Below are 19,605 nucleotides of genomic sequence, written 5' to 3' on the forward strand. Positions count from 1 at the left end.
AAACGAACTTTACGGTAGTGGTCTTGAACGCAACTCGCCATCAGTATGTCAGGTTCATGATGGTGACTGTAGGTAAGCGGCTTACTCATTTTACTTTTCGAATAGTTTCCGCGTGAATATAACCCGAGTTATACTTGGTTAATATTTCAACTGTCATGTTTATGTGATAATTAAATCAATAATATTCTGTTTAACGTTGTCAAATGAATTACAGTCTAATTATCTAGCAGCTAGCGTCTTAGCCTTCATGCTAAGGAAGTTAACATCCTCCACCGGAACTTATCAATTGATGTCGAGTGACAAAATGTAACAAGAATAAAGGATTATAGTAAAAGACTTCGTACTTAAGTGACCTAAGGTGTTTTGTACATTAGTGGAAGTGCTGAGCCTCCTGTTGGTTTCCGTACTATGGGGCTGCACCAACCCTTTCCTGAAGAAAGGCACTGAAGGTATCGAACATGTATCCAAGACCGGCAAAGTTGCTCAGTTTCTTGCTGAGCTCAAGTTCCTCTTCCTTAATGTCAAGGTAATAAACCCCTTATTTCTTTCTCTTTCAATTTTATAATAACATAAATGCTTTTCCCATTCTCAGTATCTCATCCCTTTTGTCCTGAACCAGACTGGTTCTTTGGTCTACTATTATACCCTTTCCACAGCAGGTGAGACATTATACTGTACTGTAAAATAGTGTATTTAATTTTAGGTTAAAGTCATAATTTTATTGGAATAATTGATATCATAATTCACTTGTTTTAATTTATTCATTCCAACATATATTTAGCTGTTATTTAGCTTCATCTTTTTTTTGGGGGGGCGGGGTATTTTAGCTATTATAATGAATATTAATTTTCATTTTTGTTATTCAGATTTGTCATTGGCTGTCCCAGTGTCCAACTCTCTCACCTTTCTGTGGACTCTGCTCACTGGCAAGTTGCTGGGCGAACATTTTGGAGGCAAACGTGAGTACAGTCCAATCGTGATGCATTCGTTTGCTTTTCCAAATGGGGCAACTTCATCAGCCTTGTTCAAACTTCATTATCTTTATCTATTTGTATCTTTTCAGAGGCTGTTGCCGGAATGTTCCTCACTATGGTTGGGGTCACTTTGTGTATCATAGCCTCCATGGATGAGGTTGGCACTCAGGCTCAGTCCTGATGACCTTCCAGAATGTATGAAAGCTGGAATGGGACGACCACTTTCTAGTGAAATGTAAATCAAAATGGAATCGCTACCTATCCTAAGATCATCGCCTCAATTTATCTGTGGTACGTTAAAATAAGATATTCCTTTATTTTGCCACATGGGGAAATTCCAGAGAGATGAAATGAAAGGCATTTACTTAATGTTGAAAAAAAAAAAAAAAAGTGCAACTGCCCTTTTTCGACTTAGCTGATGTCGGTCAAAATGAGGTCGCTGTCGGTCCGTCCGTTCATCAAGGTAGTTTGCATTCGAGCAGCGTGCCCAACCAGAACCATACTTCTAAGCTCAAGTAAACAAGTGAAGACGTGTTCCGTTGAGTGTTTGACAGTGCGGCTGAGTTCACGCAGGGTTCATTCCCACAACTTGACCAGATTTATGGCGCTCCTATAGAAGACGTGTCCAAATGAGAGTGTGGGAGTATTTTTGTTCTTTACTGATGCTTGACATTTGCATTAAAGAGCACAAATCACGTACTTAATAATCTAATTAAAAAAAAAAAAAAGGACCTGCACTCGGTTGTTCATATGTCAGGTTTTTGCGATAGGAAAGTAATTTCAGAACATTTTCCACTATTAAGATGACCTTCAGCCTACAAAAGACATCTGAAAAATGTTAATTAAAGAGGGGATAAAAATATGCGTGTATTGCAGTGTGTAATATAGCGTAGCTTCATCCAAATAAATCTCACAAAAAACACTTAATTGAAAACCTTTTAATTCTTTTGTAAATGGTTTAATTGCATGAACTAAAACAAACACTTCTCAAAGCATTTGTTCTACTTTTTTAACGGACATTTTCTTCCTGAAAACAATAATTCATTACTTGATTCTTTTTTTTTTTTTTTTTTTTTAATACAGTTTGATGAAAGCAAAAAAAACAAAACCCCCCAAAAAACAAAACAGTGATTGTCTATGATGGTTCTTCAGTTAGGCCTTCTCCCTGGTGGTGGTTCTGTGCTCTTTTTGGATCCTCCTGCTAAAAAAAGTAGATTTGTACCACCACCATCATGAGATTAAAATACATTAGTTTAGTAGTATCATTCATCAAACACGAGGCAATGGTTTTAATCTTACAAAGTATAAATATATCAGAAGCCACTGTTTAAATATATGAAAACCAAAATGTTTACTTAATGATTCATTTCAGATAGATTTCACATAAGAGTTTGATACCAATTGATGCATTTTGAAAACCAAACAAAAATGCATTAAACTTAAGTTAAATACAACTGAAATCTACTCAAGTGATTCTTTCAGGCACCACTAGAGGGAGCCGAGTGGTACATGTCAAACTTGCCTTTTCCTCCCGATGGTCCAAAATATTTCCCTGAATTTCTCTATGAGAATTGGGAGTGTTCAAAGTCATCTTGTTGAGCTCAGGCTCCTTTAAATAGAGATACTCGCATTAAACCCACCACACAAGAACCCCCCCAAAAAAGTATAACGTGTGTGTTTACCAGATTTTCAATGTTAAAGTCCGTTTCTGTGCTTTGTATTATCGCCGTCGTTTCCTCTTCATCTTGCTCTGATGGCAGTAGCTATCAAATAGCAAAAGTGTGACATTTTGTTTGCAAAACCAGAACTTCATAATAATGCTTGTTTGTTAATAACCTTCAGTGTGCCATTCAGAGTGTCATATGTGATGTTCAGCTCTTCATCCTCCACTATTTCCGCCGCTCTCTTTAGTACAAAAGACAAAGTTACGATAAAAAAAAAACCCTCACCTTGCAATTTAATATAATGTAACTAAATTAGATGTATCAAACCTGATCAACAGGAATTTCTGTAGCTGTATTCTCGTCCTCCTGCACCTCCTCTGCTCCTCTCACCTCCTCCCTCCGCCTTCGCCGTGCTCCCGGCTTAAAGACTTAAGCAAAACGCCGAGCGTACCGTACGTTAAATTCAGCTGAGTAAAGACCCCGAGGATGTTTGACGGTGGGTCCAGACCGGGTCCGTTACTGTGGGGAGGTCTCGGGGTTCCTCTGGCTTTTTGAATCCTGGTGTCGCCAGCTCTCAGGTCCGTCAGGTGGTGCTCCTGCGGCGGGGGGGCAGCTTCATAACCCGTCGACTTCACCCTCCGCTCGTCTGACTGATTGGAACAAGACTTGAAACAATTGATTCGCAATCCCGATTATCTTGAAATATGGTCGATTGTTTTACCTCTGGAGAGTTAAGCAGAGCGGAATCGCTACATTGGTCTTCTGGACCGCTTCCTTCCTTCCTGTTCTACAGAAAATAAAATCAAAATGGACTGACGGATTGACATTGACTTTTTGGAGAGCTACTTCAGCGAAGAAACATAATGACGACAATGGAAGCGTTAGTTTTCAATTTAACTGAACTACGACGGCCACGACGCTTTTGTTTCAATAGTTCGGGGAAACTAAAAATTGATCTTTACCACATTTCTCCTCAATGTCCGTCTCCGTCCTGGGTAATATCTAGAAATAGAGGCAAAGCAATGTCAAATGAAGAATAATATCTCAAACTTCGGTTAAAATGTCCTGCGTTCGTGAACCTTAATAGGCAATTAATTAAATGTCAGCCACTTTCAACATAAGAGTACAGTACCTCTCTGTGGCTTTTGAGACCAGCATCTCCATGTACGGAAGCTTTTTGAACTTCTCGGTTCCCACGGCAACGTAGCAGCGTCCGGTTTCCAGCTGCCCCGCCGAGGTCATCGTGACCCCTTCCACTGAACACAACCTGACAGTCGCGTAGCGGTCACAATGCTATTCTGCCCACCTGATTTTTGATTTATTTTTAACTTACCTTCGCACGGCGCCTGTCCGTAAGCTGACCTTCTCTGTGACCATGCTGAGAATTTGCTCCAGGTCTTGTTGCATGCTACGAGGAATGATGAATCGGAAGGGTGGACATAGGAGGTCCCCATTTCGTAAAACGCTGAAACATTACATACAGGCGTCACGCAAATTCGTTGAATACACGCGTGTTGTCGTACTTACTGTATAATGCAGGGCATTGGAACAAACTTCCTCCATTTGGCCGACACATTCGGCCTTGGGATTATTTTTGCCTGCGGGAGACATGTCGCTAATAATTCGGGTTTCCACTGTTCACCATTAGACTGTCCCCTGGTGATCAAGTTGAGAAGTGTTTCTATATTTTGCCTTCAGTCATCTGTATTATTGAATAACTAATGAACTAGATAGAAAGCATGTCAAGCATTAATTAAGTGAACTTGACTCGGTAGGAGGTCCATGGTGCATTCCTGTAGTTGGACTAACTTGGATCAATAAGTAATGGACTGAGCAGGGAACACGTTTTAAGAAGAAAGATGAGCCGACCTACCTGTGTGTCTTCACGCGTCGCCGGCTGCTTTTTCACACCTGTGTGTGCGTAGCTACATCACGAGAAAACACATAGAACATGTTATTGTGTAAGTATTTTTTACTTCCACCCCGAAACTGACTATCGGTACTACTTACTCCAGTTTTTTGAACTTCTCAAAACCGGCGGCAACGTACTGGGCCCCCGTCTGTAGGTCCTGGAGGTCGGCCACCTTGTGGCCTTGCCTGGGGGTGTACAGGGTCCTGACGGCTAACGGGGCTCCGATATTATGGGTCACCTCATTGAGGAAAGCCTCCATGTTGGTAGCCTGGCGTTGGTTGATCACGAAGCGGCGGCCGCTAAAAAAGGGGTCACCGTTCCTGTACACCACCACGCTCTTCACCGGGGGTAGCGCCGTCGTGGCCGCCATCTTGGCGCCCTTTTAATTCTACAATGCTGCTACACACACAAACACAGCCCACTTAACAATGTAAAGAAGATTCAAAACATCCTTAAAATATCCAACTCATCCAGCACATCTTAGAAACTATTCCCCAAATCCCCCAAATTTGAAAATAAATCCCCCAAAATAAGAATGACTCAAACCATTTTAAGTCTCACATCCCAAAAATTAATCTGCAGTTTGCATTTCTCTCCTATCCTTATCTATTCCAAATTGAAAGCGTTCAGCAAACACTACACATCACATTCCTCAAATTCCACCTCTTTACAAGGAAATTCCAGAATTTAAGAGATTTTACAACGACCTTATGAATTTTCTCAACCCATTTAAGCCAGTCCAATAGCTCTTTGGGGCCATATCCAGACTATTCATCACATTCCCATATTTCCAAAGTCAGCTATTCAGAACACATTGGCTACAGAAATGACATTCTCCCATTAAATCGATACATTCATCAACATACACTCTGTAGATACACACCACAAATTGAAGATAGAGATAAATCCCCTCAGTACGGTTCTGGTGATAGTGGCACATCTACCACGTTCTTCGAGTCACACACACACATAACAGCCGACAGCCTTGTGTATTTCCTGGTTGCCATGACAGCGCGGCCAGCAGTGAGTGGCTTCGTGGGCCAAACCACTGGCAGCAACCACAACAAAAGGGACAGAGTAAATGGGATGGTCCTGCCGCATGTGGGAGGCTGATCCATTATGATAATGATTGCTTGTATTGCTTACTTGAAAATAAATACATCACTAATCTCAGTTAGGAAAATAATGTAAAAGAGGAAAACTAACAATTATAATAAAGAATGTAAAGTGGATTGAGGATTGGATCTGATAGATGTTAATTATAAAAACAAAAAACCATCATGCATTTTTTTAAGAGATTTGTAAAAATTCTGAAACGTCTATATATTTAATGAGAAGATTTTCTGTGAATTTTTAGCTTTTGATTTCATGAAACTAAAATATAATAAATACATTAGAAATATGCACAGCAATGGTAAAGTTTTAAAAATGATATTTTGACTGAATTGTTAACTGTGCAATTCAATCACTGTTCACCCCACAGGAAATTGGAACGTGTTATTGATCCACAAGTGAGCCATTTTCCTCCACAGATCGTATTACAACACAATCATGTGACAACATCAACAGATAAAAAGAAGCACTATGGTAAGAAAATATGTTTATTCACTCTTTACGATGCAAAATATACAATTTGCCTTTCAGTTTAAGATTTGCGTAGGCAATTCATTGACGGCGTATTAATATGCAGGTCCACTTCAGTGCATGCTCAGTTTGTCCTTCAGAGTCAAGTACTGCAGGGGAGATCAAAAGACAGAAAAACAATTCCGCTCTGAAGGCATGTAAAAAGTGATTCTCAAATCTTTCTACAAACAAAAAAACGAATGACTTATGTTGGTGGGAAAATTCATTTTGAAATGAATCAATATCTACAGTCCACCATTGTTCTTGTGTGGGTTCCACTGTACAACAGCGAGGACAAACCGACCTTGGTGTGAAAAAAAGGCCGCTGGTGGTCATTAAATAAATAACGCAACTGACTTACTGAGGCACCATAAATGTCACCGTAGTAAATCTCCAGCGTCGGCCTCGTGGTGGAAGGCCAACGTTGATTAAATGAAGGGAAATACTACATCAGCGGCTCACCTTTTTCCTGCTGTCAATGGCCTGCTGCAGCCACAGCAGCTCCATGGTCAGGGCGTCTCTATGGCAACGCAAAGTCTCCGGAGTAGCGGGCACCACCTGGGCCAAGCGGTACCGTGGCGAACCTTGAGGTGACAAATTATTTATGATATTATTTATATGGAGATATTTTGCAGTTTATTCATGTGAGTACTTGAACCATCTCTGCAAATGACACGGGGGTTACCTTTAAGAGGAAGACTGTCCATGCTACTCCAGATGGAGGTGGAGTCCAATGTGCTCTCCAGGACCTCTTCAGAGCTCAGGTTCGGACCTGCCTCAAGAACATGGCTGCTTTGTAAACGCCTCTCAGTTTGTTGTTTAACCCCCGAGTCGTCTTTCTGCACTTCTGTTGTCTGCAGACCATGACTTCCTCCTCTAGCTTCAGACAACGGCGCTACGGCTCCCGCTGCTGGATTCTGCGAGCAGGCTCCGACAGCTGATCCTGGATCTTTCCTGGGTAGGGGGTCATCCTGGTGGAAAAAAAAAAAAAAGAAGGCATGAGAAAGGTGCAAGACAGTGGATAAATCAGAATTGATTACAGGTAGACTTGCCGTGTCTGTGAAGTAGGGGGTGGGGATGATGGCGTCCCTCCACCCCAAGTGGGCTAAAGTGCCATCTATCTCTTTCACGACCTCCTCAAAGTCCACCCGTGCATGACGCAGCTCAGCTCTCACCAAATGTCCGCGTGCACGCGCCTGCGTGAACTCATAGAACAGCTGGTCAAGCTACGTTTTGAATACAAGGTGTAATTCTCCTAGTTTTATGTTTAGTATGACAGTCAACTTTAACTTGGAGTGGCATTAAACAGTATGTAAAGTATTTTCTTTTGGCTGTGATGAGGCTAAAGGTCAAGGCCAATGACCTTTAACCTCCTCACTGGCTATCAATGACGTCACGTCAGGTAGCCGGAAGTTGAGCTGAACTGTTTGTATAAGGTCAAGGTGCCTGCCTATTAATAGCTCCATCATATTAAATAATCATCACATACATATGTATTTGTACATCTAGCCAACAAATGAACTCAAACTACACATACGAGACCGCTGCTAACAACAGCTAGCATCGATTTTGGGTTTGCCACAGCGGCATTGCTAAACGTAACGGAAAGGTAGCGCCACGACCGCCGCCGTCATAAAAGAGCTTTGCTGCTTCGTCGTACGCGAGCAGAGAAATTAGCAACGTGGTTATTACCTGCAAACGAACCAGCGTATGCTCCCAGTCAAGCCCGTGCATCACTATGGTAACATGATTTGCAAGTGGGAGCTTGAAGTTTACTTCCGGTGTCATGTTAAAAAAAATAAAAGTTAGGTTCAAATTGTAACCTTGCGGTGACGCCATATCGGTGTTAGATTTTTTTATATATTTTGTTATATAGTAATTATAAACCGTATGAACTAAAATAATGTATAAATTATATAACCGGATTTGCTCGAGACTATTAACCTTTATATTCTGGAAAACGTGACCCGGAACTAGCCAATTGTTTGCATCTTCGGATAGCAATGGCTGTCTCTCTCGCCAACCTCCTAAAAGTTATATTTAGGACATAACTCGAGGAAATGAGCGCTTCTTCTAACCAGAGGACTTTATTTCAGACGTGGGGTGCGTCTAAAACTCCAGCTAACCTCGTTCGGCCTACAAATGAAAGGAACAAAGTCGCTGGTTCGCGCAAAGCGAGCCAAAAAAATCTTGCCCCAAACCCACTCTGGGCTGAGCTTGGCCCGAGAGACGCTCAAAAAGAAAGAAGTCACACAGCCGAAATTCCCAAAGCTTCTCTTGATGATGATGAAGACGACGACGACCTCATGATAGTTGCTGTCACTGAAGCCGAAGAGAACCTACAACAGAATGTCAGCTCACTCCAAGATCAGATACACCTGCCTTCCACTCCATTATTTGGGAACGTCACTTATCCAGACTTCCCTGGTTTTGACAGCTCTTCTGCAACAGTTTGGATTTATCCTACTAACCTCCCGATTAGGGATTACCAACTCAACATATCAAAGACCGCATTGTTCCAAAACACACTAGTGTGCCTCCCCACAGGTTTGGGAAAGACATTCATCGCGGCGGTTGTGATGTACAACTTCTATCGTTGGTATCCAGCTGGGAAGATCATCTTCATGGCCCCCACCAAGCCACTGGTGGCACAGCAGATTGAGGCTTGCTACAAAGTGATGGGCATCCCTCAGAGTCACATGGCCGAGCTGACTGGTACAGCACTCACTGCCATATTATGAATGGGAATTGTTGTCAAGGAAGTATGATGAAACATTTCATCAAAACAGGGAAACAAGCCCTTATTGAGTTAATGTTTAGCCCAGGTCATCCCGGGAAGTTACAAAAAACAAAATTGTGTTTCCGCAGGCACCACAGCGGCCCAGCAGAGGCAGGAAATATGGCGCTCCAAGCGTGTGTTCTTCCTCACGCCTCAAGTGATGATGAATGACCTGTCCAGAGACACATGCCCGGCCCGGCAGGTCAAGTGCGTGGTGATCGACGAGGCCCACAAGGCACAGGGAAACCATTCCTACTGTCAGGTAAACAGACAATGGACGTCACAAATTGTGGGCCAGTTATAGTTCAACCCTCTTGCCATTTTTATAACTTTCATTGCTTGCCAGGCAATTGTAGTGTGTATCGATGCTGTTTCACTGTAGTAGGCAGAGACAAACGTTTGAGTTTGTCCTGTTCTTCTTTCATTCAGGTAATCAGACAGCTCAGCAGTCAAACTCTGCAGTTCCGCGTCTTAGCACTCAGCGCCACTCCAGGGGGGAACAAAGAGGTAAGGTTTCAATCCTTGTCTTTTCACAACCAATTGCGACGCACATAATAACCAAGTGTTCTGTCCTTGCAGTCGGTGCAGTCCGTGATCACCAATCTGCTCATCTCCCGTATCGAGCTGCGCTTGGAGGAAAGCCCTGACATCCTGGCTCATTCGCACCAGCGTAGCGTGGACAAAATGGTGGTGCCGCTGGGGGAGGTTCTGGCTGCTCAGCAGGCTCGCTACTTGCAGGTAGGTCCCCATGCCATATGTCATATTTGTGTGTGTGTGTGATGACAAAAGCGTCATTCTGTGTACAGTACTTTGCTGCCCCTTAGTGGTCACTTTCTGTATGGTCATTCAATCTTTAATTGGCTTTGCAGTTGCCTCCTTTACATTGCATTTAGATTGTTTATGTGTGATTTACATGCTAATGAAAGGCAGAGCTTAGATTTGACGTCATGGGAGCATATGACCTCCTTGAGTCATCAGATTTACCAGCAATCTTATCGTCAATTATCCGTGTTGATTCTATTATCGTCTTTCCTTGTGGCGATTTAAGTATCGGTTTCGAGTCCACCTTGACTGAAGCCATTGTGTGCTTTATGGTTGAGTGGGGTGTGTCCACCTTTTGTTGGCAACATTTGATCCAAATAAAAGAGAGGGATTTGCCTTGAGGAACGTGTGGGTAAACAGGACTTGGACTGCACATTTCACTTTGACAAAAATTCTGCCCGGGCAAAACGTGTTTGAGACCGTCAGAGGTGCGCATTTACGATTGTGTTGCAGTTGTGTAAAGGGTATTGTGATGATGATGATGAGAAGTGAGTGTTTATTTTTGTCATAACAAGTCAAATACTGATAATGTACAATGTGATGAATCTGAGCTATCGCCAGTGGTTGATATCTTGTCTTGTTTAGCAAAAAAGTAAAATCACCAAGATCACATTCATTCAACTCACTAGGTAATGTGCTGTAGAAAAAAAAAACAAGTGTTACATAAACATGTAACAAATTACATAATATGGCGGAAATAAAAAACAGACCTGTTTGATTTTTTCAAAGACAGGAGACAAGCCCATGTTTATTGATGAAAATAAAACCACAGTAGCACTCTGCTGTTGCACTTTTATGTTCACAGTACAGCACACAATTAGCCTTTTGACTAAAATAAGCAAACGTGGAGGTTGGGTGTTCACATATGACCAGGATCACAAAGAGGGAGTAACACTCGCATTGTGTATCCTGACTTTGAATCACCTCCACTCACAGTTACGATGTGAAAAAGAACATCTTTGGATTTTTTGTTAATAGACACTTGGGCAAACATGTTTGTTAATAATAATAAATTTGGAGGAAATAAAAATTTCCTTATTCCATTTCATAGAATCTCTTTAACATAAAATCTTTTAAGCACAGCTGGTGGATTGGTTAGTTTAATCTGAAAATATATTGAAAATATACACATACTCTTTACAGATATTTCAGCACCACTTTGCAAGGGCAAATATAAGCAAACCCTTCTCGCCATGGGTACCCTTGTTTTTAAGTGTTAGCGATATTTAGTCATCTTTTTTTCATAGAACATTACAAACTACATTTTGCTTTCCGTACGGTCTAAGAATCGGATCTCAGCGTCACATCTCTCGTTGCAAGCTTTCTACTCATCGGCAGCGTTGGTGGTGGTTGTTGCGGTACAGTAGTGAGATGTACACACTAAGACAAAGTAGCACGTTTGCGGGCAAGAAAAAAAAAAGATTCCCGGGTGGAGAAAACAAAAGGAATGCGATCTGTTTAAGTGCTTCTGATTGTCGTTGAGCAGTAGAGTTTGGTTTGTACACACGCAGACAATGTCATCCATTCTCACTTAGTGTCGACTTTCATCCAGGTAGTTTATTATTGGCATTATGGGCAAGCTGCACGCCGCTTCCCTCCCCACCCCACCCCCCCACGCAAGCATTGTCGAGTTTAATGGACCAGAAATAGTTCACTGATTGGTTGTGAGGTACTCTGTTAATGAATTGAATCATCTCGTAAAAAAACGTTTAACCTGCAGTGATCCCGAGATTTGCACAATGAAACAAGTGCGTCAACACGTACACATTTTGACATCACAAGTCAGCGAGCTAAAATGCGACAAAGAAGCAGTGCTACAGACAAAAAACGGAGCACAATTAGCCGCTACGTCCGCGACTGAGGATAATTTAGCGGCTCCAAGGGTTTGACTATTGCATGAGTGAATGTGAAGTCCCGCGACTAAGAATGGACGATGTTGCACCTGAGAGCTGCGAGGAGTCTTGCGAGGCTCAAACGCTTTCTGGTGGAATGCTGCCGGGAACCTCGTTCCGCCTTGCCCCCGGGGGTCAAGGGCGTTCCAGGAACCAGATCTCGTTCTGGCGCTGACTGTGCGCCGGGTTGGTGTAGCCGGCCACGATGAACGAGTCGTTCACGCACACGCTGGGCGACTCCAGCAACTCGGCCATGCTGTTGATCTGATCCACGATGGTTAACTCGTTTGTGGGGCCGGAGAAGGGCCTGCGGTAGGTAACGTGTCAGAAGATGTTGATCGTTTTCCTACAGTCAAAGATTGCCGATGCCCACCTTGTGTAAACAATAGCCGCGGGCCAGATGTCGATAACGATGTCGCTGTCATGAGGTTGAGGCGGCTGCGCCTGGTGATGGGTGGGCAGGTAGTATGCTACGGTCACTTCCTGGGCGATGGTCGAACGGTTCTGGTCGGTGCGCACCACGGTCACGATGGGCAGCGACATGCCCAGGTAGTCACCTACACGGAAAATACAATCTCGAATTCTAGCTTTTGGATCAAGTTGTGTTGAAAACTCACCTGAGGAGTTCTGCTGGCAGATGTATCTCATTATCCTCATGAAGCCGTAGCAGATGCTCTGTTCGTACGTCTCCTCGCTCATTGTTATGCAGGCCCAGTGGCCCTTTTCATAATGGCGCTTCTCATATAGCAGTTCCCCGCACTACAACAGAAAAGCTATTATCAAGTCCGTTCGGTAATAATTTGGAGATTTTTTATTTTTTTTTACCATTCATTGCAGCTTTCGTAACGGCTAATTAACATCGTTCAGGCCTGATGACACTGAGTAGGAAAGCCAATCCCAATGACCTAATTTTCTTTGCTCAAATCCGGTGTTGCCTGAAGCGGGCAATACCGGACCTACTCTTTGAAAACATGCAGATGACTCATTAAGATAAAAGGTGAGATTTGGCCCAAGTAGGTTGAGATTATCTTTGAACAGCAACCGTGTCTGATTACACTTTTTAATTCACCATCTCGGGATAGAGCTCCCTAACTGTCCTTTGTTTGAACGCAATTCTCCTGCCATGTTTCAATGTCCTAAATTAACGCAAGTTAAACCAATTAGCCAACTTTATTTATATGGTACCCGAGGGGCTTTAAGTGTCTTACTGCACTGGGAACACGACCTCTTAAGAAGATAAAATAGGAGGGAATGCATTCCACTAAATGATTATAATAACACGATTGGAATTATGATAATAGCAATTATGATAATAGCAAAAAAAGAATGTGTTTAAAAGATATTGTCTTGAGTATCTTACAAGGCTTAAGTATTAGTCAAGTTGGTGAAAGCAGTCGGGTACACACCTTCTCTTTCCGTGACAGGAGGGTGAAAGGGATGTGTTCTCTGTTACTGCGCCCATTATTATTGGTGGTTAGCTGTTGAATGGGTTCGGCCATTTCTGCAATAGAAAAACGACACAACGCATTAGTCAGCCGACAAAAACAATTTCAAATGTCGAATTGTAGCATGTTCACGAGGGAAATAAAATACGTTTACGGCACCTTTTAGGATTTGTTTAGTAGAATTGTTGTGTTGAATACCTTTAAAAAAAAATATATATATATATATATATTTTTTTATTATAGTTTTTGACACTTTTCTGAGCTCGGGGCTGCCTTTATTTCAACAGTGGTTTGACCCATTGACTTCTTCAGGCTTAAATGAGAAAAACACGCGGAGTTCACATGGTTGGTGAGTGGATGCGTGTGTGTGTTGGGGCTGGCCTGAGAAGGCTGCCAGATGGGCGGAGTACTGTGCCAAGGCATCACGTGGAGTGATGTTTATTAGAGGTGACGCAAAGACACTGATTAAAGCTGCCCATTGCCAGCTATGGACCGCAACTGGCGCACAAGTCCATGCATTGGCCACATCGAAAAATGCCATAGTAACGATTAAAAGAAAAACTAGTCCGGTTCACCGACTGACCTGTAAAATTTAATGATGAGAATAGAACTTCCATTGCCTGGAATTAAAAAAAAACGGATGTACCATAAAGCAAGGACCAATTTAATCAAATCAATATGTGAAGAGGATAACTAGGTCACATGGATCTGCGGCGTTCGAGCCACCAAACCAATCGAAGCGACAGTAGCAACATGTATTTTTCGGAAGAAATCAACGTGTGTTTGGTTTGACTCGGTCATGCATTCTCAAAGGCATATCATCTGTTGCTATGGCAGCAACTCAGTTGAGATACAGTCATCTGTCACGACACAAGCTTTGCTTCTTTGGCTTAAAGCGATTCTCACGTCACATCCAATTTAAAGCTAAGCGGGTGCCCAAGCCGCTTCGGAAACAAACCGGAAGAATTGAATCGACACTTTTGCAGTTGGATGGCAGACTCAACTTGATCCAAAGGGCATCCAAGTGGCCTTCTTAGTTGTGACTTCCTTTTTGGCAGATTCATTTTGTATATCTATTAGGGACAGATTGGTCCATTTCATTCCTCAATGATATATACGTGTTATGTCAACAAGTCGCTAATCAGGTTTTTAGCTTAGGGAGAAACCTCTTCATTTGCTGCCTTCAAAACAAGTAGTTCTGCTTTCAACCACACCTCCACAATCGCAAAAAAATGAACCCGCATCACTTTGTTTTAATAAACCAAGCGATGGTTGTCCACTGGTTCGCCATCCAGAGGCACATTGAGTTTCCATAGGTTTCTGCTGATTTGCATTTTAAATATCCCATGCATGTTTGCGGGAGATCATGACAAGGCCTGCATGGCAGACATCTGCCAGAGCAGTAAATCCAAGCATAGAACGTTTTGCCCGTCCTGTGTGATGTATTTACATGCAAGACTTAGCGGGCAGCTACGTACTGACCAGTATGTGCCCGAGGTAGATAAGCTCTCCCTGAAGCAGAAAGCTCCAGCAAGCCATTTTGTGCTAAATCCGCAATTAGTGCTGTGCTCAGAGGGCAGCGGACGTGCGCTGGTGTGTTCTCACTGATCAACAGCCAAGGACTGGCTGACAAAATAGGATTTTATTTGGTGATAACAATATTTAAGATTCAGATGATACTTTTTGTTTTGGAATTTGTCAATTCTGCTTAAGGACACGTTGGAAAGTTTCAGCAGTCTTACCTGAACATTCAAATCGAGTTCAACTTTGCAACGCACAAGTATTCGTGATTGTAATCAATGAACAGGTTGACGTCAAACGTAGGATAAACAGGTTGATAAGCTTTGGCACATCTGAGCAGTCGGACCTTTGCTGAATTGCAAGTTCCAGATTGTTGGTTTGTGTGTAAACGTTCTTAGGCTGTAACAGTGCATGATGCTGTGCACTTTTTCGAAGCACTAATACAATGTTAATGTCATGTTAAGACACCGTCACTCAAAACAAAGCATAAATATTAATACGAATAAATTAATATTTATGAAGTCATGTTAATATGATTAAATACGAATACATTTATGTTCATTAAGTAATATTAATATGATTAAATTAACATTAATTCATATTACTTAATTCATTAATTATTATCAATACAGTTGTGAATAACCAGGAGGATATTGTTAAGCCTAAAAGTTCCTGTTTCAAATGCGAGTGTTTGGTTGTTTTGAACAAGAGTAAACTTCGATTGTGTCAAGTTGCTTCCATACAAAAAAAAAGGTTACAGCTAAGATTTCATTGGACAGCAAAATGAATAAAACGACCCCAAAAACCTTACTATGATGTTTTAACACCACAAGAGGTTTATAGACTCGTTTTAAAAGTCTACAAAGTTAAACAACAAAGTCTTGCTTCCAAGTATGACTCCAGGCTACTTTAGTCTCATGATCTCAAACAGTTAGTTAGCAGCCGCTTCTTACACTCCGTAATAACACGTTAATATGCGTTCAAGTGCAAAAAAAAGTCGCATTTTAACACCATTCACAATGCATTCCGATAATGTCGGTGTGAAGTTGAGTCAAGTCAAAGTAGTTGAACTTTACAGGCCGTCACGTCACTTGTTGTTTTCACCTGGCTGCAAGGCATGAAGCTATAGCTAAGCTTACCGTGTCACAACGTTCCTTTTATTGCCTCTATAAAGTAAGTTACGGTTTGTTTTTATTGATTTATGTTTACCCTTTGCAACTTCCACTTGGTGTCCCCTGGCTACGTCCTGCCAGTAGTGCAGCAGTCGGCCGGGCTCGTCGTCCTCGTCCACCAGGCTTCCGTTGCCGGAGTCGGACATCTGGTCCTCGGAGAAAGACTCCAGGTCCTCCAGCGTGATCATTCCCCCGCCGTCGCCCCGGCCGTTGCCACCACCTCCACCGCCATTCATTTGACAGCCACCTCGGTCCATTTTTTTTTCGTAGCGATTACAAAAAAAAATAATCTCAGGAGTTATCGGATAACGTTGCGCTAAAATGCAAAATCGGACGATTTTTTTTCTCCCTTTTGTGCAGCGCGTGTCCTGATTCGGATCACGGCCGCTAGTGCGTCAACCAGTTGGAATCTACGCAACTGTTCATGGACACATATAGTCATTACAAAAATAATAAGGTCGACACTACACTACACTGTATAGGTCGTTAACTTGTAATATATGTTCCTTAAAATAATGACCGCCCTCTTCTGTTTTGCTTCTACAGGGGAAAAACGGTGAATGCGATGTTTATAGGAGACGAGGCACACCACGTGACTCTTAGCCTTACCACGCCCTCATCTACGCGCCTCTGCCGAGACAATAAATAGTGCCTACCGAACAACACGGGCCATTTGAGCGTAGCGTTTGTCATTTTATTGAACAAAGTGTAAAAATGCAAAAAAATAAATAACTAATAATCATTGACCAGAGGCTAGAGCAGGGGGGTTAATTGTCACAGAGCCATGAAATATCTTTGACATTAAAGTGAGGATTACCAGTCATAGTATGCATTATTATTGTTATTGTTATTAACCTGTATATTAACAAATATCTAAGTGTGCGTATGTTATGCTCTAGATTGTGCTATCAAGAATTCCCCAAGTACAACATCAAGACTGAGACCAATCTTAAGAGTTCCAATAGTAGCGCGTGTACATTAAAATGAAAGGTACTGTTTATGTCGTAAAAATTTCATCTACACTTGCGTGACAGCTAATGAATGTTATCTGAAATATTTCCTGTATAATTAATAGAGGCTTTTTTTTTTGCTTGGAAATTAAAGCGTCTTAGTCAGCTAGTGTCACAAAATGGCCGTGTTGCACTTATGATGTTCTGCCAAATTGTAATATTATGTAGTGGCTGAGAGCGGACAATCGAGTTCTTTGTTTGAGCATAATAAACAAAGTTGAACTCGAGCAGGCACTAGGCAGGATTTTGATCAATCTGATCTGCGGCGCTGCGACAACCAGCCACCATGTTGCACACTTCCACATGCACGTAGGGGGGGACATTATATAATCTTCTACAGTCTGCGGGGGAGTTTCCATGTACAGTAAATGCGTGTGCGCGTATTTACTGTAATCATCTCCATTGCTGACTTTGTTGACATACGAAGCCCGACAATAAATATATGGATTTATAACTGCGGCAAGATAATCAAGATGAACGTCATCAATGTGATGGGCTTCATTGTACGAGTGAGGATGGAGAGTTTATCTTTTTAGTTGACCTTAGGAACTCGCGCACACTCATTTCATTGTTGACATGCGGATTTCAGCCATGAGCAGGTTCTGTTATTAATAGCAGCCCACAGAGAAGCTTTTTTCGCACATTCTTCACGTCACTTAACTCCATGCCTTTCAACCAATCAGCTGCAGCCCCCCCACACACACACACACACACTGCAATGCTTTTCCGTTCGCTGCCCCCATCGCCAGTCCTCCTATATTTTTAACTCATATTGACTTTTATATAGTCCATAAATAAATCCTGTTGGAAAAAAAATTAATGATGTAAATCTTAATCAATTATTTTGACAATTCCATTTTTTTTTCCCCAGGCGTCAAGTTGCCAGTAATTGGATATTGAAAATCATTTGTAAAGAAATAATATGACAGCACACAGTAAACAAGGCTCAATCCCAGTAAAATGTTTTACTCCTACTGTGTACGAGCAGATTAGATGATACGCGATTTATTCGCCGCTGGGTTTCGTGAAAGGTCATCGGAAATTAGTGGTTGTTATTCAACCTTTTGCCTTTGTCGTGTAAAGCTAGCCCCTTGATTCAGCCCTCTGACAAGCATGCTGAGATTTAGCCCAAATGGGCCAAGTGGCTCGGTTTTCTCATCCAAATCAAAACATGATCACTATCCTGCCATTTCTGGGAAATGGACAGCCGGTAGTTTTCACCATCTAGAAAGTCTACACACCCCTGGTCAAATAGCTGATTTAAATCGTTGAAAAACGTTTTCTCGATTTATATGACCTTTAACCTAGAGGAATAGCAACTTATTTTCTGAGACAAAAAATGTTTTTACCATTTGATTTTACTTTTGATTTAGAAAAAAAAATACATTTAGTTATATATCCCTGGACCGCATTCAATGTGAAAAACAAATTGTATATTTTAGCGGCGTCAATTTGACGTGCAGTATTTAAGTGTGTATAACTTATGAGACAATTCATTTCCTCATCACATGTAGCTGCTGCACTCCATTTTAGTGTGTTACCCAGTATGTGTTGAATTACTTCGTTTCTAGGGCAACATCTCACCATTAGCCCAATTGAAATTCTAACAACTGTCCTAATGCTGTGAATAGATAGTTTTCCGTCTGACACATTGCTCGTTATCCGCTTGATTTTATTCCAAAATGAGGGCAGTGGAAAAAAAAAATCTCCTGTCGCCCAAATGCTATTTGTTGTCTATTATTGGAAATTGAATTGAATTGCTCGTAAATTGCCTTCGTAAATAACAGAAGCACATGTATGTGTGTATGATCAAGCATGTGTGAAATCACTTCCCTGCTTTGTCTCTTCTTGTCAGTGACGAAGCACTGGCAGGAAATGGCTAATTATGATGACCTACATGCTGCTTTTCTGTGTGCGTCTCCACCAGGTGCTGGAGAAGTTTATGTCTCGTCTGGTCCTGAATCGAGTGATGGCCCACAAGGATCTTCAGAGTCTCTGCAAGTACCAGCTCATCCTTGCCAGGGACCAGTTCCGAAAAAATCCCCCAACTCATATCAAGGTACGGCTGAAGCAATACGTTTAGTAGTTTAGTTACAATTAAGCAATCGTCTTCGTCATGATGACATCATGAGACATGGGCATCATCATGAAACTTCTTTTTTCTCTTGAATTTATTTTTAATGATTCAATTTGACTCAAGGCAACAGTTTGTTTTTCCGCCACAGTCGTCTTATGTAGCCACATGTAATTCCCCCAGGGAGCACAGCAGGGAATGCTGGAGGGAGACTTTGCCCTTTGCATTAGCTTGTATCATGGCTACGAGCTACTCATGCAGATGGGACTCAGGTCGCTCTTCTTTTACGTCCAGGGCATCATGGATGGGTCCAGAGGTACCCGCCCCCCTCAATCCTTCTGCCAGGATCGTTATCGTTACATTGACGTTTGTTGTTTTAAATCTCTTTTCTCTGTTTTAGAATTGTCCCGAGTCAGGAATGAGCTGCAGAGGACTCCCGTTTTCATGGACCTTTATCACGAGATGGAAGCAAAGTTTGGGAAGCCACCTGGTATATAATAGGCTTTTATCTAACACTAGATGGATGGCGGGCTAGATGGATGACATCGTCACGGCTTTTTATTTGAATAATTACGTTGTCTATTTCACACTCGTAGGCTCCGATGAACCTTTCATGTACGGTCACCCCAAGCTGCAGAAACTAGAAGAGGTGGTGCTGCAACACTTCCGCCTGTTGGTCCAACGCGCGTCCGACAATAACGGTAATTTGCTGGCGGC

At 42.1% G+C, this 19,605-nt stretch overlaps 5 protein-coding genes across 14 annotated transcripts in view; 2 read left to right on the plus strand and 3 right to left on the minus strand.

The window, feature by feature from the left end:
* Positions 1 to 8,746, plus strand: tmem234 (transmembrane protein 234). 4 transcript variants are annotated; one of them, XR_015068327.1, is made up of 10 exons: positions 1 to 72; positions 375 to 526; positions 593 to 659; positions 867 to 959; positions 1,064 to 1,265; positions 6,034 to 6,137; positions 6,560 to 6,763; positions 6,866 to 6,937; positions 7,034 to 7,131; positions 8,721 to 8,746. XR_015068327.1 is itself a non-coding variant. In XM_085931819.1 (5 exons), exons 1-5 carry the CDS (start codon positions 57 to 59, stop codon positions 1,153 to 1,155), a joined length of 420 nt encoding a protein of 139 aa, XP_085787945.1. In that variant the 5' UTR covers positions 1 to 56; the 3' UTR covers positions 1,156 to 3,689. The 4 variants fall into 4 exon arrangements, 1 of the variants encoding a protein (XP_085787945.1); XR_015068328.1 differs by lacking the exon at positions 8,721 to 8,746 and adding an exon at positions 4,414 to 4,599 and having other exon boundaries at positions 7,034 to 7,759; XR_015068326.1 differs by lacking the exon at positions 8,721 to 8,746 and having other exon boundaries at positions 7,034 to 7,759.
* On the minus strand, positions 2,027 to 5,584 carry dcdc2b (doublecortin domain containing 2B). Of its 6 annotated transcripts, none has more exons than XM_085931808.1 (14): positions 5,434 to 5,584; positions 4,649 to 4,946; positions 4,512 to 4,563; positions 4,166 to 4,236; positions 3,972 to 4,103; positions 3,771 to 3,905; positions 3,601 to 3,640; positions 3,360 to 3,425; positions 3,147 to 3,303; positions 2,966 to 3,066; positions 2,811 to 2,879; positions 2,657 to 2,737; positions 2,497 to 2,583; positions 2,027 to 2,175 (listed from the first exon to the last, which is right to left on the minus strand). In XM_085931808.1, the coding sequence occupies exons 2-14, from the start codon at positions 4,918 to 4,920 to the stop codon at positions 2,110 to 2,112; spliced, it is 1,329 nt and encodes a 442-aa protein (XP_085787934.1). In that variant the 5' UTR covers positions 4,921 to 4,946; positions 5,434 to 5,584; the 3' UTR covers positions 2,027 to 2,109. The 6 variants fall into 6 exon arrangements, with proteins under 6 accessions (XP_085787934.1, XP_085787933.1, XP_085787936.1 ...); XM_085931807.1 differs by having other exon boundaries at positions 4,649 to 4,949; XM_085931810.1 differs by having other exon boundaries at positions 2,027 to 2,172; positions 4,649 to 4,949; positions 5,434 to 5,583.
* Positions 6,138 to 8,863, minus strand: iqcc (IQ motif containing C). 2 transcript variants are annotated; one of them, XM_085931817.1, is made up of 5 exons: positions 7,866 to 8,863; positions 7,226 to 7,399; positions 6,859 to 7,144; positions 6,636 to 6,757; positions 6,138 to 6,283 (listed from the first exon to the last, which is right to left on the minus strand). In XM_085931817.1, the coding sequence occupies exons 1-5, from the start codon at positions 8,010 to 8,012 to the stop codon at positions 6,248 to 6,250; spliced, it is 765 nt and encodes a 254-aa protein (XP_085787943.1). In that variant the 5' UTR covers positions 8,013 to 8,863; the 3' UTR covers positions 6,138 to 6,247. The 2 variants fall into 2 exon arrangements, with proteins under 2 accessions (XP_085787943.1, XP_085787944.1); XM_085931818.1 differs by having other exon boundaries at positions 7,226 to 7,369; positions 7,866 to 8,858.
* Positions 8,089 to 19,605, plus strand: part of fancm (FA complementation group M) — a 21,950-nt gene continuing 10,433 nt past the window's right edge. The window contains exons 1-8 of the mRNA XM_085931793.1: positions 8,089 to 8,888; positions 9,042 to 9,214; positions 9,382 to 9,459; positions 9,532 to 9,690; positions 18,742 to 18,873; positions 19,072 to 19,204; positions 19,289 to 19,378; positions 19,485 to 19,589. Coding sequence (XP_085787919.1) covers positions 8,234 to 8,888; positions 9,042 to 9,214; positions 9,382 to 9,459; positions 9,532 to 9,690; positions 18,742 to 18,873; positions 19,072 to 19,204; positions 19,289 to 19,378; positions 19,485 to 19,589 — 1,525 coding nt within the window. The 5' untranslated portion in view covers positions 8,089 to 8,233. The remainder of the gene's footprint in view (positions 8,889 to 9,041; positions 9,215 to 9,381; positions 9,460 to 9,531; positions 9,691 to 18,741; positions 18,874 to 19,071; positions 19,205 to 19,288; positions 19,379 to 19,484; positions 19,590 to 19,605) is intronic.
* Positions 10,457 to 16,399, minus strand: soul3 (heme-binding protein soul3). The gene is made up of 5 exons (XM_085931815.1): positions 15,842 to 16,399; positions 13,073 to 13,167; positions 12,284 to 12,425; positions 12,040 to 12,223; positions 10,457 to 11,973 (listed from the first exon to the last, which is right to left on the minus strand). The coding sequence occupies exons 1-5, from the start codon at positions 16,059 to 16,061 to the stop codon at positions 11,802 to 11,804; spliced, it is 813 nt and encodes a 270-aa protein (XP_085787941.1). The 5' UTR covers positions 16,062 to 16,399; the 3' UTR covers positions 10,457 to 11,801.

The sequence above is a fragment of the Syngnathus leptorhynchus genome, chromosome 15 (genome assembly GCF_054491065.1).
Source record: "Syngnathus leptorhynchus isolate UIUO chromosome 15, UIUO_Slep, whole genome shotgun sequence".
Classification (NCBI taxonomy): domain Eukaryota; kingdom Metazoa; phylum Chordata; class Actinopteri; order Syngnathiformes; family Syngnathidae; genus Syngnathus; species Syngnathus leptorhynchus.

What these genes read in the sequence shown, in the direction of transcription:
- iqcc (XM_085931817.1), bottom strand. Translation starts at nt 8,012, where the DNA reads ATGGCGTCACCGCAAGGTTACAATTTGAACCTAACTTTTATTTTTTTT. An exon ending in ATACGCTGGTTCGTTTGCAG is followed by an intron (nt 7,400 to 7,865) that starts GTAATAACCACG and finishes TTCAAAACGTAG; the next exon opens with CTTGACCAGCTGTTCTATGA. An exon ending in GGACAGTCTTCCTCTTAAAG is followed by an intron (nt 6,758 to 6,858) that starts GTAACCCCCGTG and finishes TGTCACCTCAAG; the next exon opens with GTTCGCCACGGTACCGCTTG.
- dcdc2b (XM_085931808.1), bottom strand. Translation starts at nt 4,920, where the DNA reads ATGGCGGCCACGACGGCGCTACCCCCGGTGAAGAGCGTGGTGGTGTAC. An exon ending in CTCTGCTTAACTCTCCAGAG is followed by an intron (nt 3,304 to 3,359) that starts GTAAAACAATCG and finishes AATTGTTTCAAG; the next exon opens with TCTTGTTCCAATCAGTCAGA. An exon ending in CAGAAATTCCTGTTGATCAG is followed by an intron (nt 2,880 to 2,965) that starts GTTTGATACATC and finishes TTTGTACTAAAG; the next exon opens with AGAGCGGCGGAAATAGTGGA.
- soul3 (XM_085931815.1), bottom strand. Translation starts at nt 16,061, where the DNA reads ATGGACCGAGGTGGCTGTCAAATGAATGGCGGTGGAGGTGGTGGCAAC. An exon ending in CCAAGTGGAAGTTGCAAAGG is followed by an intron (nt 13,168 to 15,841) that starts GTAAACATAAAT and finishes TTTCTATTGCAG; the next exon opens with AAATGGCCGAACCCATTCAA. An exon ending in CTGCCAGCAGAACTCCTCAG is followed by an intron (nt 12,224 to 12,283) that starts GTGAGTTTTCAA and finishes TTTTCCGTGTAG; the next exon opens with GTGACTACCTGGGCATGTCG.
- tmem234 (XM_085931819.1), top strand. An exon ending in TCCTCTTCCTTAATGTCAAG is followed by an intron (nt 527 to 592) that starts GTAATAAACCCC and finishes TCCCATTCTCAG; the next exon opens with TATCTCATCCCTTTTGTCCT. An exon ending in CGAACATTTTGGAGGCAAAC is followed by an intron (nt 960 to 1,063) that starts GTGAGTACAGTC and finishes GTATCTTTTCAG; the next exon opens with AGGCTGTTGCCGGAATGTTC.